The sequence below is a fragment of the Rhodnius prolixus genome, unplaced genomic scaffold (assembly GCF_049639745.1).
Source record: "Rhodnius prolixus isolate KJV_2025 unplaced genomic scaffold, Rpr scaffold_8, whole genome shotgun sequence".
In the NCBI taxonomy this organism is placed as follows: Eukaryota; Metazoa; Arthropoda; class Insecta; order Hemiptera; family Reduviidae; genus Rhodnius; species Rhodnius prolixus.
In genome coordinates this window covers 26,566,859-26,584,632 of record NW_027411593.1, presented here as the reverse complement: position 1 = coordinate 26,584,632, position 17,774 = coordinate 26,566,859, and the positions used below count along the sequence as shown (strand labels likewise).

General features: G+C 33.8%; 1 protein-coding gene across 4 annotated transcripts in view; it reads left to right on the top strand.

Moving 5' to 3' along the window:
- nAChRalpha1 (nicotinic acetylcholine receptor alpha1) overlaps positions 1 to 17,774 on the top strand; it is a 389,306-nt gene that overhangs the window by 361,632 nt on the left and 9,900 nt on the right. For all 4 annotated transcript variants that reach the window (XR_012456510.1, XM_074122086.1, XM_074122087.1 and 1 more), the window contains exons 4-6: positions 7,416 to 7,525; positions 8,666 to 8,846; positions 15,300 to 15,946. Coding sequence is in view for 3 of the 4 variants with exons in the window: in XM_074122086.1 (XP_073978187.1) it covers positions 7,416 to 7,525; positions 8,666 to 8,846; positions 15,300 to 15,946 (938 nt within the window). In the remaining variant the exon portion in view is untranslated. The remainder of the gene's footprint in view (positions 1 to 7,415; positions 7,526 to 8,665; positions 8,847 to 15,299; positions 15,947 to 17,774) is intronic.

Sequence of the window (17,774 nt, the reverse complement as noted above, 5' to 3'; positions counted from 1 at the left end):
TAATGCAGGATTTTATGTTTTCTTTAAAATACCCCTCCAAATAGTAAACTGTTTATATTTGTTGGACTTTTGACTTTTATAAATGTAAACACTTATTAATCCTCTTTCAAACAAAAATGTTTGTTTACCTCTGTAACATTTTGCTACTTGGAAATAATTCAGTCTTTACTAAGATGTCAAAGAGTAATTTTCAAAGTCAAGTTCGAGCCGAGTTCAAACTCGGCCGGAACGGGGCCCAAACCAATTCAGAAATATCAACGTTGTCTGGGGCGAAGGCAGTATAAATGAGTGCACTGTTCATCGGTGGTTCCATAGATTTCGAGAGGGAGACTTGAGCCTTAAAGATAAAGAAGGCTGTGGAAGAAGTTCTGCCCTTGATGACGATGTTCTCCGAGCTTTGGTGGAAGAAAATCCCAGAAAAACTGTTCAAGAACTTGCAGGGAAACTCGAAGCCAGCAAATCAACCGTCCGATGACCATCTCAAGGCGATTGGGAAGGTGAAAAAGCTTGAAAGTTGGGTTTCTCACGTATTAATCGACCGCCAAAAAAAGATCAGCGGTATGAAATTTGTGCTGCACTTCTTTGCCGAAACTACAGCAGACGCTCTGGACAGTGGCTTGATGAAGGAGAAGCAGCACGACATTTTCCAAAAACCCCCAAATCATCAAAAAAAAGGTGATGGTTATTGTTTGGTGGGCTCATTTGGTCAGATTCATTACAGCTTCTTGAATCCTGGCGAAACTATCAATGCCGAATTGTATTATAACCAAATTGACGTAATGCATCAGAAATTGGCAATAATGAAGCCATCGAAGGGGGCCCATTCTGTTGCATGGCAACGCTCGGCCACATATCTCACGTTTGACTTCCCGAACAATTTTGGAGCTTGGCTATGAGACTCTGCCACACTCGCCCTACTCACCAGACCTCTCGCCTACTGATTACCATTTTTTTTAGACACCCGGACTGCTATTTACAAAATTAAAAATTTATTGACCAAAAAACATTAGAAAATGCGTTTTCTGAATTTATAAATTCTAAGGATTCCAAATTCTATTACAGTGGGTATGGGAAAAGTTACCCACACGTTGGCATAAATGTATAGAAAGTAATGGAGACTATTTTGATTAATAAAAAACAGTTATAAATCATTAATTTTTATTTTTTTTATATTAAAACCACAATCCTGCATTATTTTCCCGACAAAACCCAATAGCAAACATTAGCGAAGCCACATATACTTATTAGAAATTGTTTCCACACGTCTCCTCTCATATTATCGACTCAGTTATCGAGTTTAGACATATTATGCCATCCTTTTATGGCTAAAGCAGGCTATTTAACCCCCAGGAATTGTATTTGGTTTATATTCCTCCATTTTGTTTTTAAAAAAATATAATTTTCAAATTATTACAATTAAAAATTAGAGGAAAGTACTTTTTTCTGCAACCATGTAGGGAAGTTCTCATTACTCAATTAAAATCAGCTGTGTAATGCCCAACTTCCCACACTAGTGGGGAAAAATTCCCATTAGTGTAACTTTCCTCACTAGTGAGTGGAAAAACTTTATTGTGCTTCCTTGATATAAGAAATTTTGTTATTAACATAAATATTTTCTGTAAAACTTTAATAAACTTATTTAACGTAACTAAATAATTAAAAAACGAATATTAAAAAATAAAATAAAAATTGAAAGGAATATAGAAATAAAAATAATACTTTAATAAATAATTAGATATTTTTAATTATAACAGTTAAAAAGGTTATAGTGTTACCTTACAGAAATTTAAAATGGATTCTAGTGATTCCTGTTTAGAAAACACTCCTCCATCAATAAAAGAAACAGCAGAAAATGTAATAAGTAATGTAAATACGTAAGTAATGTAAATAATTGTAATATAACAATAAATGTTTATAATAAATAAATTACTTTTTGTAGACTGTAAAAATGAAATTTTTAAATTTTTTAGTTAATAACCCTAATGGTTGCAGAAAAAATATAATATTAAACTCGAGTGTAAAGTATTTTCCTCACACTTGGCAATTTGCACTTGCGTGAGGAAAAGTACTACTTTCCACACTTGTTAAATAAATAACTATTATGTATATTCGTTTTCCTGAGAGTGTCCCCTAAATTTGGTGTAATTGTTTCAGTTCGAGAACAGTCCAATTATGTTGCTGATGCTGAACACTAGAAAACTGTGATGAAAAATACTTTTTTAATTGCATTGTACAACATTCTATTTTTTAAAAAAACACATACATATTTACGATAGCGTACTGAAGAAAAAATTATACTTCTTATAAAACAATAGCCATAAAGATGTTCTAAATTACCATTTAAATTGTATTACTCAGTTATATATCAATACATGAATTAAATAAAGTATTTATTACAATTTAAATTCCCACATTACGTGCAACAAGTATTCATAAGTTGTGATTTTGATTAATGGAATGGTGAAAATCAACGCAATTATGTTTTTGTATGATTTCCCAAAATGCTTCCCAATTACATTGGTTTCCTTTCCGGTAGCCTCCTACAATAGGCAGAAATTAATACACCTTTTTTTTAAATACATATTTTTCTTATTACTGGTTTTTGTTGCTATTTCCTCAATGTTGCTTCGTTTACAGCTATCGATAATTTAAAAATAATCGAACTATAAGACGGAAAAGTCGCAGACATATTAGTTCACTCAGGTGTCCACCAAGTTTGTGCATCTTCGAAGATTACGGCAATAAACTACTTGGATTATCCGTCACTCAGAAAGATAGATCATAGTTCAATTAAAGAAGGTTTTCCTGGGTCATGTGATCTCGTCAACTTAAATTGTCCTTATGGCAGTTCAATTTAGGAACACCTTTGAGGTATTCATCCATTTTTGTGTCTAGAGATTAAGTTTGATTTAGAAATACTAATGTACTAAATGGCGTGAACTCCTTGCCTCCTTAGAAGTGTAATAGAAATCTAAATTAACATTATATTACCAAATTTTAAATTCCAATATCATCACCAGTTAAATCAAAATTTGGACTACGTATAATTTGGACTGAGATCTTTTCGATGTTGATCAACACAGAAAAGTAGAAGGTTATGCGAATAGGGAAGAAACCGCATAGAATTATGATGGGTACTTAGAATAGGAGAAGAAAATGTGAATCAGATTGCAAAGTTCAAGTACCTAGAGCGCATTTAAGCGAGAATGGTCGTTTCGATGTGAAGATTAAGGAAAGAAAGAGTGTTGCAGATAGGTTGTTTAGTACGGCCAGGAAAGGCTTCTTCAGTAAACAGAGAAAGGTCAAAGAGTTCGAAGCTGTTGGTCTATAGGTCGACATTTCTCTCCATCGGAGTCCTGCGCATTGACTAAGAAACGCAAAAGTAAAATGCAGGCAATTGAGATGAGTTTTCTGAGGTAGATAGAGAGGGTATGACCAGAAGGATTAGGATTCGTAACGCCACAAGTACACAAGAAATAAATGTGAAAGAAAATATACCAATTATGTCAAATTTTGGACGTCGTGTTTCCGCCAAAGGATCCGTTTTAAGGTCCCCTGAATCCAAAAAAGTGTTCTCCATAAAATTATCTCTGAGTGAGTGTTAAGTATTAAATAATTTGCTAAAAATTTGATGTTTGAACATGAAAGTACCATTTGACTGAATGCATTTTCCACTTTTCTTTGCACATTTTTTTTGCGAAACTGTTTCCTACCATTTTCTCTTAACTTTATATCCACCACATCTCGAAGATCAATAAATTTTTTTTCCCCCGAATAATTTTCCATGAGAGATGGAGAGTAGATTAATTGTGGTCATTTCAGCATAATATGCAATTATATTAATCTGGTTATATCTTTTTTATCAGAAATTTAGATTCAGAAAAACATGGCGGAAGTTAGAACCGTAAGAATAAAAAAAATTCGGGTGTATGTTCACATGAGATGTTTTATCTTTACTTAAATTATAAATTATTTGTTTTTTTCTCTATTGTGAGAATACATTTATGGACGGATCTTTATGTAAATCTATTAACAATAAATTTCGCCCCAAAAAAAATAAATAGCAATTAGTAATATGTAAAATAGAAGTAATTAAATTATGAAAAAATATCCATTCAAATACGTAATAAACAAATTTTAATTGCCAATTATTTGTAATGATAATTTTTATTATTTGATTTGTTTTCCTTTTCCTCTAAACGGAAGTGATTTAATTGACTAACGAAATGAAAATATAACAATTACTTTGTATTGTTTAATAAAAATCTTAAATATATTAAGGTTTTTGGAACAAATTATTATAAAATATTTTCAAGTATTTTAATTTATTGTATTTTTAACTATGAAAAAAAAAAATTAAGCGGAGTTCGTGTGAATGTCTACAAAGAACAAAAAAGTTTCTAACCTTTGATATTTTTCAATATGTATTCGCATTATTTAATATTTTGTTACAGATTGTTGCAAATTGTTTAAAGGTGTTTGAATGAATTACATGATGTGTGTGTAAGTGTTATTCAATATGTTATTGAATGGAACAAATTAAATGAAAGGGTTCTTTTTCATCTTAATGCTAAAGGGAAACTTAAGTGAAATCGAAATCTCTTCATCAAACTAGTTAATCTACCTCTGAATGGATGAAAGCTCGAAATCAGTCAGGGATACAAAAAAAACATGCATGTTACGACATGTAAAACCAAAGACATTTTTCAGTACATATTGCAAAGTTAACCACATTTTTAACTGTTTTATTATACTCGTATATTAGAAAAGATATCAACCCTTTTCTTGAGTAACAGAATCTTTTAAATTTAAATCAAATTGTTAGAAATTACATTCAAAACAAAATGAAATTTATGCAATTGAAGACACTTTTTTTAAAAAAAATCATGATAATAATACGAGGGTCGTTAGAAAAGTCCGTGCAAAGTCAGAGAGATAGCACCACTGGCGCGTATCGAGGTTATGTTTAGTTAGTAGCATCTCATGGAAGAACACACACCAAGTTTCAGCCAGATCGGTCTATTTCTTTGTGTTTGGCATTCGTTTGAATCGAGGAAGTCGAGTGATTTTCAAAAAATGGACGAAAAAGAATTTCGTGTGTTGATTAAACACTACTTTATGAAAGGCAAAACGCCTCAGGAGACTAAAGAGAAGCTTGATAAACATTATGGTGACTCTGCACCTTCGATTAGAACAGTTTATAAGTGGTTTCAAAATTTTCGGAGTGGCCATATGGGCACAAGTTACGCTGAACGTTCTAGACGCCCTGTTGAGGTTACTACTCCGGAAATCATTGATAAAATCCATGATATGGTGATGGATGACAGAAGAGTGAAGGTGCGTGAGATTGCTAGTGCTGTGGGCATCTCGAATGAACGGGTACATAATATTTTGCATCAACATTTGGACATGACAAAGCTATCCGCAAGATGGGTGCCGCGATTGCTCACGCTTGACCAAAAACGAAATCGTGTGAAGTGTTGCAAGGACGGTTTGCAGCTGTTCCAGAAGAATCCACAGGACTTTAAGCGTCGTTTCGTCACTGTGAACGAAACATGGATACATCACTACACTCCTGAGACCAAAGAACAATCTAAACAATGGGTTACCAAGGGGGAATCTGCGCCAAAAAAGGCGAAGACCGTTCCTTCGGCCGGAAAGATTATGGCGACTGTCTTTTGGGATTCGCAAGGAATAATCCTCATCGACTATCTGGAAAAGGGTAAAACTATTACAGGTGCATATTATTCATCGTTATTGGACCGTTTGAAAACCGAGCTGCAAAAAAAACGCCCACGATTGTCCCACAAAAAAGTCCTTTTCCATCACGACAACGCACCAGCTCACACCTCAGCAGTTGTGGTCGCAAAATTAATGGAAATAGGGTTCCAACTCGTTTCACATCCCCCCTATTCTCCAGACTTGGCTCCTTCGGACTACTATTTGTTCCCCAATATGAAGAAATGGCTGGCGGGAAAAAGATTTTATTCAAACGAGGAGGTGATTGCAAAAACGAATGGCTATTTTTCAGACGGACAAATCTTATTATTCGGAAGGGATCAACAAACTAGAGCAGCGTTGGACGAAGTGTATAAGCCTAAAAGGAGACTATGTTGAAAAATAAAAAAGGTTTACCCCAAAAAATTAAGTAGTTTTTATTTTTGCACGGACTTTTCAAACGACCCTCGTAGATCTCGAGGCCTACTTCTCTTAAATTTTCGTGGAGGATTACCTGGTAAAGCGAAAGAAAATAGGTGTTCGACTAAGGGATAAGGATGAGCTGTTTGTACAGGAATGAAATTTGATAGAACAAGTTTTCGCAAGATCTTTGACGTTAGGGATTTTGTGGACATTATGGATGGTGAGGTTAGATCTTATTTTTGACTATTTTGACTGGATGCGCAGTGAGTTGGCACGTTTAATCGGTTCCTTCACTTCGATGCTGAATGGCAAATAGGTCGCAGTAGGTATAACAGTCTTTTGTTACTTAGGTTAAGATTTAATCGTTTTGTCAAGTAGTCTAGCGAGAAGTTTGAGTCTAGTATTGGAATTCCATGTTCTTCGTTCACCGTTTGTCTAGGTGTAGTGATTCATGTGCATTTGAAGAGTCTTTGTAGCGGTTAGAGGATCAGAATGAGGTGTTAAAATTGCAATGTCTTCAGCAAAGATGGAAAGAATGGTAATTGGATGCTGTGGTATATATCTGCACTACATAAAGAAACTGCTTCTTTTCGAGTATTCTAAATCGAACGAATATGAAAGTCATGTTAAATATTAAAGTATCAGTTTCCAAATGAAGAAATATCACTTATTTATCATATTTTGAATAGAATTCCACCATTAATAATTAGTTTCCCACTCAATTACAATAGATCGCTGCGTTTTTCTTCAAGGGCGCTCGGTAGTCGGTGTGATATCGTCGGTTCTTTGTTGTTAGCTTTCATAAAAATGGAACATCTATCACAGAACGATAACAAGAATGAATTTCTTGCTTTTCCTTAAGTTTTACAAAATTCCTTTAATAGTTAGCACTGATCTTCTTTACAGACTCAACAACATTATTATTACATCAATAACGATTATTAGATGTAATTTCATTACTTCAGTAATATTTATTCAAATTTTTTTAGAGTATTTTGAGGACCGATGGGGGTAGGTCCTCTATAAATTAAAATTTCACTTCAAAGTTTTTCCGTATCATAAGCTACCTTAGCTCTAAGAACGGTCGTCAAGTGAACTTATATTAGTAACAATTTCTATACAAATGGAACTTCACTCCCCAATACCTTGACACTACATTCCATATCCCATTTCTATCATTATCAAATAAACTAATAGTTCAAAATCCTTCTGTATCCTTTATTTATTTACTTATTACAACCTTAAAAACTAAAATCTTGCATTTTGCCATCTAGGAATGGAACGACTACAAGCTGAAGTGGAATCCCGATGATTACGGAGGTGTAGACACCCTGCATGTACCATCAGAGCACATCTGGTTGCCGGACATTGTCTTGTACAATAAGTAAGATGTTTGCATTTATTTCTAATTTATATACACATCTATGGTTACATTTATTTTTTCTGTGCAAAAACAATGTGTGTTGCATTAAAATTATTTTTAATAAATACTCGCAGCTGCTTGGTCAATGTTTAATTCAAGAGACTTGGACATTTTATTGTGTGCCCTTCAGACATACTCGTAAAAGCTTGTAACTTGACGTTTGGCGCACACTCTAACTTGAACAAAAGGCCCAAAACCAACTAAAAAAGTTGTAATAAGAATGAAAAACAGCTTTGTAAATATATCGAGATGTAAAAAGTTAGAAAGAAAAGTATTAGTTTATTTCTATTTTCTGTTTTTATTTTCATTTTCATTTTAAAAGAAAAAAGACACTTTAAAACAAAGGTTTTCAAATGTAATAATATAAACTTTAGGATACAGAGAGAAGTTACTTTTTATGATAATGTATTCCTTTAAAGTAATTGCAGATTATTGAAGATTGCTGGCAACCAGTAGAAACTTACCCAGAATTCAATAAAATTGATAGACTTGTCACTTTTCAATAATCAATTAAGAAAGAAGATTTTGAAGTAAAAAATAGTTCTAAAACGTTCCCAGTAAAGTCTGGCTGCCGAACGCAAATTATCGTGACACTCACAAAATAGATGGTGAATATTGAGGCGCCATAATTTCACTAACTAAATATTTAGTTTTACTTATTTTTATTATAAAGATCTTTGGGCCATTGTTTAAGCTAATAGCATTAACTTTGTCAAGCAAGTAAATAATAATCTTTAGAAGAATAATAAAGCAACAGATAATTCAGTACATCAGAATTTAAGTTTAGCGATAGGGGATGTTTAATATTAAATATCTCGACATATACTAGAGATATCGAAACGGGTTCAACTCCATATTTTTTATGTAGTTTTCATAATCATTGTCAAAACAAATGATCTTTATGTAAACCCAATGGGTTTTTTGGCCGTAACTCCGCCAAAAGTACAGCATCGGGGGTGAAAATTTGAAATCTAGACCAAAAAAAACATATAGTTTATTTAATGGGTTTTTCCGGATTTCCGCTTTCCTAAAAAGTTATTAGCGATTGGTGCATAGTTAAATAATTGAAATATTGTTTTCATTTTTTTTTTTTTGTTCCAGCGCTGATGGTAATTACGAAGTGACAATTATGACTAAGGCCATTCTCCATCATACAGGCAAAGTGGTGTGGAAACCGCCAGCAATATATAAATCATTTTGTGAAATCGATGTGGAGTATTTCCCATTTGACGAGCAAACTTGTTTTATGAAATTTGGATCTTGGACTTATGATGGATATCTTGTAAGTTTAGAGGAATAATATTTTCATTATACGAATCGTATTTATAATTAAGTTGATTAGTATACATAATTACAGTTTACTATTTCAAAAACTAAATAAGGTGGTCCAATTAGAATGTTATTTGGAAAAAACTATGGCCAACCTTTGGAAATGCTTACTTCGTTAAGCTTCTGAAAAAAATTAAATGGGTTACACAAATTCATGATTTGTAAATAAGTTACTATCAAAGTCCCACGGAACTTAACTTAAGGTAAGTTATAGATGCAACCCGACATGTGTCAAAAGTTTACAAAAGATATTTCTTCAGATATTACGAATCCTTCAAATAGTCTATGAACTGTGACTAAAAACGTTTTATTAATGTTTCACTCGTTCGTGCAGAAATGCGTTCTTTACCCAGATCGTTTCGGTTTTGGCAATATGTATGTCTTTGCGACATTAACTTACATACCGGCCAGGATAAGTGTAGCAACTTCCCGCTCGCTTGTTGGTATCTGATAGATGTAAAGACAGATTATAAAGTTACATTTTCCATTTATCTCCACAAGTCGACTGATTATTTCTATGGAAATATTTACAAAACTGTAAATTTACAATACATTCTTTTACTTAGTAGTGTAAGAGAAATTAACAAATTCATTGTCTAGCTTCTGAACTTTATATTTTCTAAGTTGTACTTCCATTTCGACTTAATCTGACAATGCTCTCATCTCTTTATTACTCCTCTCAGCTTGGAAAATTTTGGCCAACTTCTCTAGAAACACAAATCGTTTATTGAAGAGAAAAATGGATACAGGAGGTAATCCGGTTGTTATAATTAAAAGAATTTGGTAATTCTTTCTAATTTTAGGTAGAATAAGATTTGCATTCTTTAATTATTTATAGAGTTTGGGATGGCCCCTCCATTGTAGGGATCTATTAATTAACTACTTATATTCACTTTCATGGCAATACGAACGAAGGTCAATCCGTACACCACTTTTTTTACACAGAGTAAAAAGCTTATTTCCAATAAAATTTCAAAAATGAACGTTGAGCACGATCACAACACCTCCCATTCAGGAGGAAGAGAAAGTATCTTGAACGGTAGTTTGAGGTACAGGCCGCCTGGAAGAAATGTACTATACTGTTACTAACCTTTGACATCTTGTATTACACTTGAAAATTAGGTTATTTTTACTTCTTATAGTTTTCAATAAATACATTAATAATAATATTAAGATCAATTTTAAAAGTTAACACAATTATTTAAAAAACCTAATGCTTATTTTGTTTTTAATAAACACTAATTTGAGTGCTTTCACAAGAATATTTTAATGAAGCAGATTTGTTCACTGTATTAAACAGAGAGGAGATTTTACTTAAATGATGATATTAATTGGAACACCTTCTAAAAGCCATTCTATGGGCATTAATGAAATCCCTTCCAGTTGCTGTCCGTAAATTTATTTTTATTCCGTTTATTCATTTTCTTTTCATTCAAAATATTCAAGCAATATTGTATCTCAGTTTGTACAGCTGGCTGATTAAGGTCAGAATATTTTTAGATACCAATAAAATGTTGTAATAGTTTTTTACAATATTTGGTATCTTTGTGCACATTAAGAATCGATTGACAGTATTGCGCGATATGCGAACGAACCCCATAGTTCCAGGTGATGAAATCATTCTTCCAGTTGTCTGTCGTAGGAAAGTTCTAGAAAGTGCGGCGGAAGAGGACAATGAAGAATCTCTAATTGCTAAGAAAACTTGCGATCCTCTTCAATATCCTCCAAGAAAAAATATTCAAATTAAAAGAAATTGGATGGATGCTTATTCAAATCCTGTTTCCTGTCCAAGGAAGCGCCAAGAAGTACAGGATCCTTCACTTAGTGAAAGCCACTTTCTGATACCAACTTACCCCTCAATGTCATCTGCAAACGGTTCTCTATCAGCCGTTAATGAATTTGGCCAGATAGCCAATACGAAAAGAGTTAAGAAATATACAAAATATCTTAGAGAGAGAAATTTTTTGTAAATGTATTACTTCTTTCGTTGAAAAATGGCCCACCATATTACCAGTTCTCGTAAAAAAAAAAAAAATTCTTTAAAATTTCCTGCGGTTCACCGAAGGTTTCTGGACAGAAAAAAGACGATCCTGTTCGTGCGGCGCTAATCTGAGCAGTGGTATCTCGGTGGTGAATACCTTGGGTCAAGAGATTCACTAGTTCATTATGAGCCGTAAGTTTAGTTATTCTAAAATGACCGAGAGGTCTTTTTGATAGACCACGATAGACGGAGTTACCACATCAATCGTAGGGCTTTATCTTAGCTTTTCTAGATTTAACAAAAAGAAGAAGAAGAAATTGCAGGATATGGCTGTTAGTTCGGCACTAAAATACTTGAATCTTCAAGCTCGGATCGCTACCAAAACTTACATCTAATTACATAGACAGCACTGAAGAAGTACCCCATCTTGAGGTTGCCACAATAAAATCCTTGGATCGCTGTGGAATAGGCAGTTCATTAATCCCCCGTTGAATCTATTATAATCTAAAGTTACGTCCAAATTTTTAGATTAAAGAATTATGATTAGAAATGCAGATATTTGTTGGATTCATGTTTACTACACAGATGTAGAAGAATTAAGCTACTTAATCTTGTCTTAGAGCTAGAATTCCTTATTAATATAAGTAATCTGTATTATGTTTAATTTTTTTTATAGCGTAATATTAGAAAACTTTTATTAAAATTTCGGGATATTTTGGCCACAAAATCCCTTCCCTTTGGATGGGCTAAGCTGCCAATTCAAGGTGGAAGAATAAAGATCTTTTATAGTTTTTACCGATCCATCGGTGCAGAAAATATTTAATAAAATAAAGGATATGTCGTTAACAGTTATAATTAAATTTTGCAATATATTGTGTAATAATTTAAAAACCTCAACCAATTGATCTTATCACTAATGATTAAGAAAATTATTATTATTATTGCATTATTTTTTCTTTTTTTTAATATTAGTGACGTGGATAAGGGTACGGGATCCATGCTAATCTCAGAAAAAACTAATTTTGTATAATTATAGTATGAGAGGTTATTTCCATTATAGTGTCTTGTATCCGAGAGATAAACCAGTAAGTGAGGATTCTAAAAGTTGCCTAGGCTAGGAGAACAATCCTTCACTTGCAACTAAATCCTCAATTTTTGTTATTTTTACTTACGTTATCTTGGATTCCTTCGCCAAAAATATCTTATTCAAACAAAGAAATAAATTTCTTTCAAAAGAAGAAAAAAAGAAGTGTCCATCTATGCTGAATTATTAAAATATAAAGATATTGTCTGTTGTTTAAAAGAAAGTCTATTTTATCAGTAAATTTTCAAAAGATGTTTTTGTAAGGTTAGCTGCGCTCAAGACTTTAAGCAAGTAGTTTTTTTTTAGCTCCAAATAAGTAAGAGAAGATTCAATAGCCTTGTCCTAGAGAATAGGGTAACGAACAACATGGCGAGGGAGAGATAATCAAAACCTCAAAACCATTCTGAGATTATAAACCAGAACAACTTGTTTCATGGAGTTTAAAAAGTGGGTGATCAGGGTAAAAGATTTAAAAAAAGAACGGATAAGGAGACACAAATTTTCTTCTTTCCCTTCGATTAGTACACAGTTAGGAGTTTTACTAAGCACGCAGTTGGGTGCCCAACACAAGATAGGCAGGAGAGCCAGTTCTGAGTACAAGAATTGTGATAAAGAATTTGAAGAAACGGGTTTATCACTGTTCCTGGTCAGTGTATCCCGTTTCGCTAAGATTAGTTGCATTCAAAGAGACTTATCCTCCTACAAGGGAAAATTGGGAGCTGTGGGAGCTCTTTTGATAAGGTTACAAACCGTGAAATTACTTCTGGGGGTAAGTCCTTAGGGATTTTGTTAGGAGAGGCCCACATTAAGCTTAGATTCCACTCTCTGATCGGGATTCTTCAGTGATATGACCAACACAGTCCTCAGTCTAGAATAGAAGAAGTAGAGATACTATTTCCCGTCGCCCCCTATCTTGGAAGACACGAAAAAAGTACCACAAAATTACTCTCGAATAGACTTTCTGATCACCAGTTGAGCGTGACTCACCAACTCCTGCTTGACGCTTCAGTACAATTGCTTTTTTCTTATTTAAATTTTTACATGTATAAAAATACCTTCATGTACAATATACATGGGGACTAGCAATGTGGCTCACATTTTATTCTACATAGCATCTCAAAAGTATTAATATTTATTTATTAATTAATAATAATAGAAGTTGTAACGTAAGAGAATAGTTGAAGTCTACTTCTATTCAAAAAAATAAAGTAAAACAAAATAATGTAAACAAAAATAAAACAGAACTATTCTTTGTTAGAAAGCGAAAATAAAACAAAACTATAATTGTAACAAAAAATTTCTAAAATTTAAACCGTTAATTATGAATTTATAAACTTCCTAAAACAAGATACAGAAAACTCCACTTCAACCTGCAATCTCATATCAATCCTCTAACTAAAAATCTTTCTTCAAGAACTCTTACTGACAACCCGACAAGACGCCTTAAGAGACAGTAGCCTCGTGATCTCCTCTCAAGTGAAGATAGCGACTAATAGCCTAATGTTTTTGAGTGTTACCACTGGGTAACTTCTCCACTGTTATTTATTATTACTGTAATCACTGTTACTTATAGCGTCAGCGCGCTGATTGTAGCAAAAATAAACTCCAAAATAAAATAAAATACACTTCCATAATAAGAGATTTGTCTTTGATAATTAGTACATCATTTTCAATGGCAAATGAGGAAGGTGTTTTGAAAGGTACCTTTGCCTTATTGCTCGGTAACCGTTATAACTGATAAAAAATGTGCCATTATTTTTATTTAACTTTCATTGGGCAAAATATTCGAGAGACTTCTGTTACCACGCCTCTACGAAATTACAGAATCTCTCGAAATTATACCGGACCATCAGTTTGGTTTCAGAAGCTGCCACTCGACGATCCAGCAGGCCCATCGTGTTGTAGACACCATCGCTTCTTCACTCGAGCGAAAACAGTACTGCGCTGGAGTATTCCTTGATGTTTCGCAAGCCTTTGACCGAGTCTGGCACGAAGGTCTACTGTGGAAACTAAAACGCATCCTTCCTAGCACTTATTACCTCATACTCAGCTCTTACCTCTCTGACAGATTCTTTCAAGTTCTTCAAGGCACTACTCACTCTTCCATCTATCCCGTCCTTGCTGGTGTGCCACAGGGAAGTGTCTTAGCTCCTCTTCTTTACACAATCTACACTGCCGACTTACCTTCTAACCTTAATACCTCTATTTACACCTTCGCTGACGACACTGCCATTCTCTCCACACACTCTGACCCTATCCTCGCAGTATGCTCACTACAGTCCCACCTTCACTCAATAGAACCTTGGTTAGAAAACTGGCGTATAAAAATTAACCCAACTAAATCTAAATACATAGTCTTCACACTCAAACGTCAAACTCCGCCACCTGTCTTCTTACATCACACACCTATCCCACCAGCCGACCATGTGCGGTACCTTGGAATGTACCTAGACAAGAGACTTACCTGGAACCCCCATACGAGACTTAAACGTACCGAACTAAACAAGCGATACAAACTTCTAGCCAGGCTACTCGACAAACGCTCAAAACTCTCACTACAGAACAAACGACGACTCTATACAGCCCTTCTCACACCAATATGTACTTACGGACTCGAACTTTACGGTACAGCTAAAAAATCCAACCTCAATAGACTACAAACACTGCAATCCAAAATTCTCCGCCGCATACTAGACGCTCCATTCTACGTAAGCAACCACACTATACATACAGATCTCCAAATTCCACTTATCTCCGAACTTGCCAAAATTCGATACAAAAATTTTCACCAAAAACTCTCACTGCATCCCAACCCTTTAGCTGCAAACCTGTCTACAACTACGCTACCCTCCAATCCTCGAAGACGGCTGAGGCACCGTTGGCCCCGTGACCAACTGGGTGACTAATGGCGGCCATCAATGGATGACCGTCATTCACGTCTGCCACGCTATTCACATACATTCATCGCATTTACCTATTGTACCCTGTAGGTACAGGTGTAAATTTCATTAAAAGGATAATAAAAAAAAAAAAAAATACTTTCATTTATTATTAGTCTTTAAATATAGTTACACGTTTTGTGTATTAATATATTCGAAGCTAGTCTAGTGTCAATATCTATGTTTACTTATTATGCTTTTCATCTCCATTATCTCATAACAATTTAACAACAAATCTCATTAATTTCCATTTTCTACAGACCCTATAATAATAATAATGGGCCGATTAATATTTATATTGTTAGCTGCAACTTAGATATTTAGTTTTAAAAGTTATGCTCTCCAAGTCTCTTAACTTTCATTTAATTTCTCGAAACTAATTTCCTTTTATTTTAATTACAGGTTGACCTGAGGCATATGTTGCAGACACCAGATTCACATACGATTGATGTAGGCATAGATTTACAAGATTTCTACTTGTCCGTTGAATGGGATATAATGAGAGTACCAGCTGTTCGGAATGAAAAATTCTACAGTTGCTGCGAAGAACCTTATCCAGATATTATATTTAATATAACTTTAAGAAGAAAAACATTATTTTACACAGTAAATTTAATAATACCTTGTGTTGGAATATCATTTTTATCAGTGTTAGTATTTTATTTGCCATCGGATTCTGGTGAGAAAGTGTCATTATGTATATCAATATTACTATCATTAACAGTGTTCTTTTTATTATTAGCAGAAATAATACCGCCGACATCGTTAACAGTGCCGTTATTAGGCAAATATTTACTATTTACAATGGTGCTTGTGACTTTATCAGTTGTTGTAACAATATTAGTGCTTAACGTTAATTTTCGTTCACCAGTTACACATAAAATGAAGCCTTGGGTGCACCGAATTTTTATACAAGTCCTGCCTAAAGTGTTATTTATAGAAAGACCGAAGCAAGAAGATTCTGTTGATGAAGATGAAGAAGATAAAACTCCCGATGCTATTATTACCGGAGTTTTTGATGTAACTCCTGATATCGATAAATATTTAGGGTAAGTATGTTTGCTTATCAACAATGTTAAAATTAAACTGACAGTTTTATCTTTGTACTAAATTATGTACAAGTAAATAATGTATTTTTTCCCTACAACTGAAACTAGTCGGTGGAAAATTTGTCTGTGAGAAAGATGATTTTATTAAAGAAGCAATATTCAATAATTCTTTATACTGTTTAGATAGGAATATTTTCTTGTTCTAAAACGAAGAACCATCCTAGATTATAAAACAAATACTCCATGTTTTCGTTCCTATTCTAATCTTTGTTTAGACTGCTTCGCCAATTCTTTAAGAAGAACAGTTCATAAATGACCAATCTAGCCAGATGATTTTCATTTTATACAGGGTGTCCCAAGCTATATGGTTAACGACTTTTTCTCGGAAACTAAGATAGCTAGAAAAAAACTAAAAAATACGTGTTCCCTTAGTTTTTTGATAGGAATCCAAATTTCATTTGTAAATTTTTTTCGGTGCCTCCAGAAGCGAGATACAGACACCAACTTCATTTTTTCAAATGGGAAGGTGCGGTTTTATTTCAGAAATAGATTCCTCTATTTTTTTAAAGAAAAATTTACTTGAACGGTTTTTTTCTGTGAGCGATATTTTAGAAGTTATGAATGAAAACATGATTCTTATAAGAAATGTCAAAATGATATTATAACGGTTTTTTGATTGAATATGAAGAAAAGTACTATTTTATTATAAATTTTACTCCTCATTAATATTACAGATCATGCTCGAAATGGCCTCCACCATTAGAGATGCATAGACATGCTCTTTCCTGCCAATTGTCCCTTACTGCCAAAGAAATAGATTCGGCTTTAACCGACTTACAGGTATCTATTATTCTCTGCTTTAGTTCATCTACAGATGCAATTCCGGCTTGATTCTGATGCACCTAGATTTAGAAATGCTTTTAGGTAAGGAAATAGTCCGTAGGTGTCAAATCCGGTGAGAGAGGTGGCCACTGAATTGCCCCCTGTGTCGATACACACCACCAGGCATGTAAAGAGATTTTTTGATAGGCAATTTGATGGGCGTGATTATATCGACTCGGGGGGCGATTCAGTGATACCTCTCTCACCGGATTTGACACCTATGGACTATTTCCTTTGGGTATCCCAGAAAAACAAGGTGATTATTCATAACTTTTTTCTTTCTTTCCTTATTTCTGCTTACCTAAAAGCATTTCTAAATCTAGGTGCATCAGAATCAAGCCGGAATTGCATCTGTAGATGAACTAAAGCAGAGAATAACAGATACCTGTAATTCGGTTAAAGCCGAATCTATTTCTTTGGCAGTAAGGCACAATTGGCAGGAAAGAGCATGTCTATGCATCTCTAATGGTGGAGGCCATTTCGAACATGATCTGTAATATTAATGAGGAGTAAAATTTATAATAAAATAGTACTTTTCTTCTTATTCAATCAAAAAACCGTTAAATATTATCATTTTGAAATTTCTTATAAGAATCTTGTTTTCATTCATAACTTCTAAAATATCGCTCACAGAAAAAAACCGTTCAAGTAAATTTTTCTTTAAAAAAATAGAGGAATCTATTTCTGAATAAAAACCGCACCTTCCCATTTGAAAAAATGAAGTTGGTGTCTGTATCTCGCTTCTGGAGGCACCGAAAAAAATTTACAAATTAAATTTGGATTCCTAACAAAAAACTAAGGGAACACGTATTTTTTAGTTTTTTTCTAGCTATCTTAGTTTCCGAGAAAAAGTCGTTATCCATATAGCTTGGGACACCCTGTATGTCAGTTAGGGAACAGGTCATAATTCCTATCGCTCTGTCTGCCTTCGTTTCTAAGCAACACT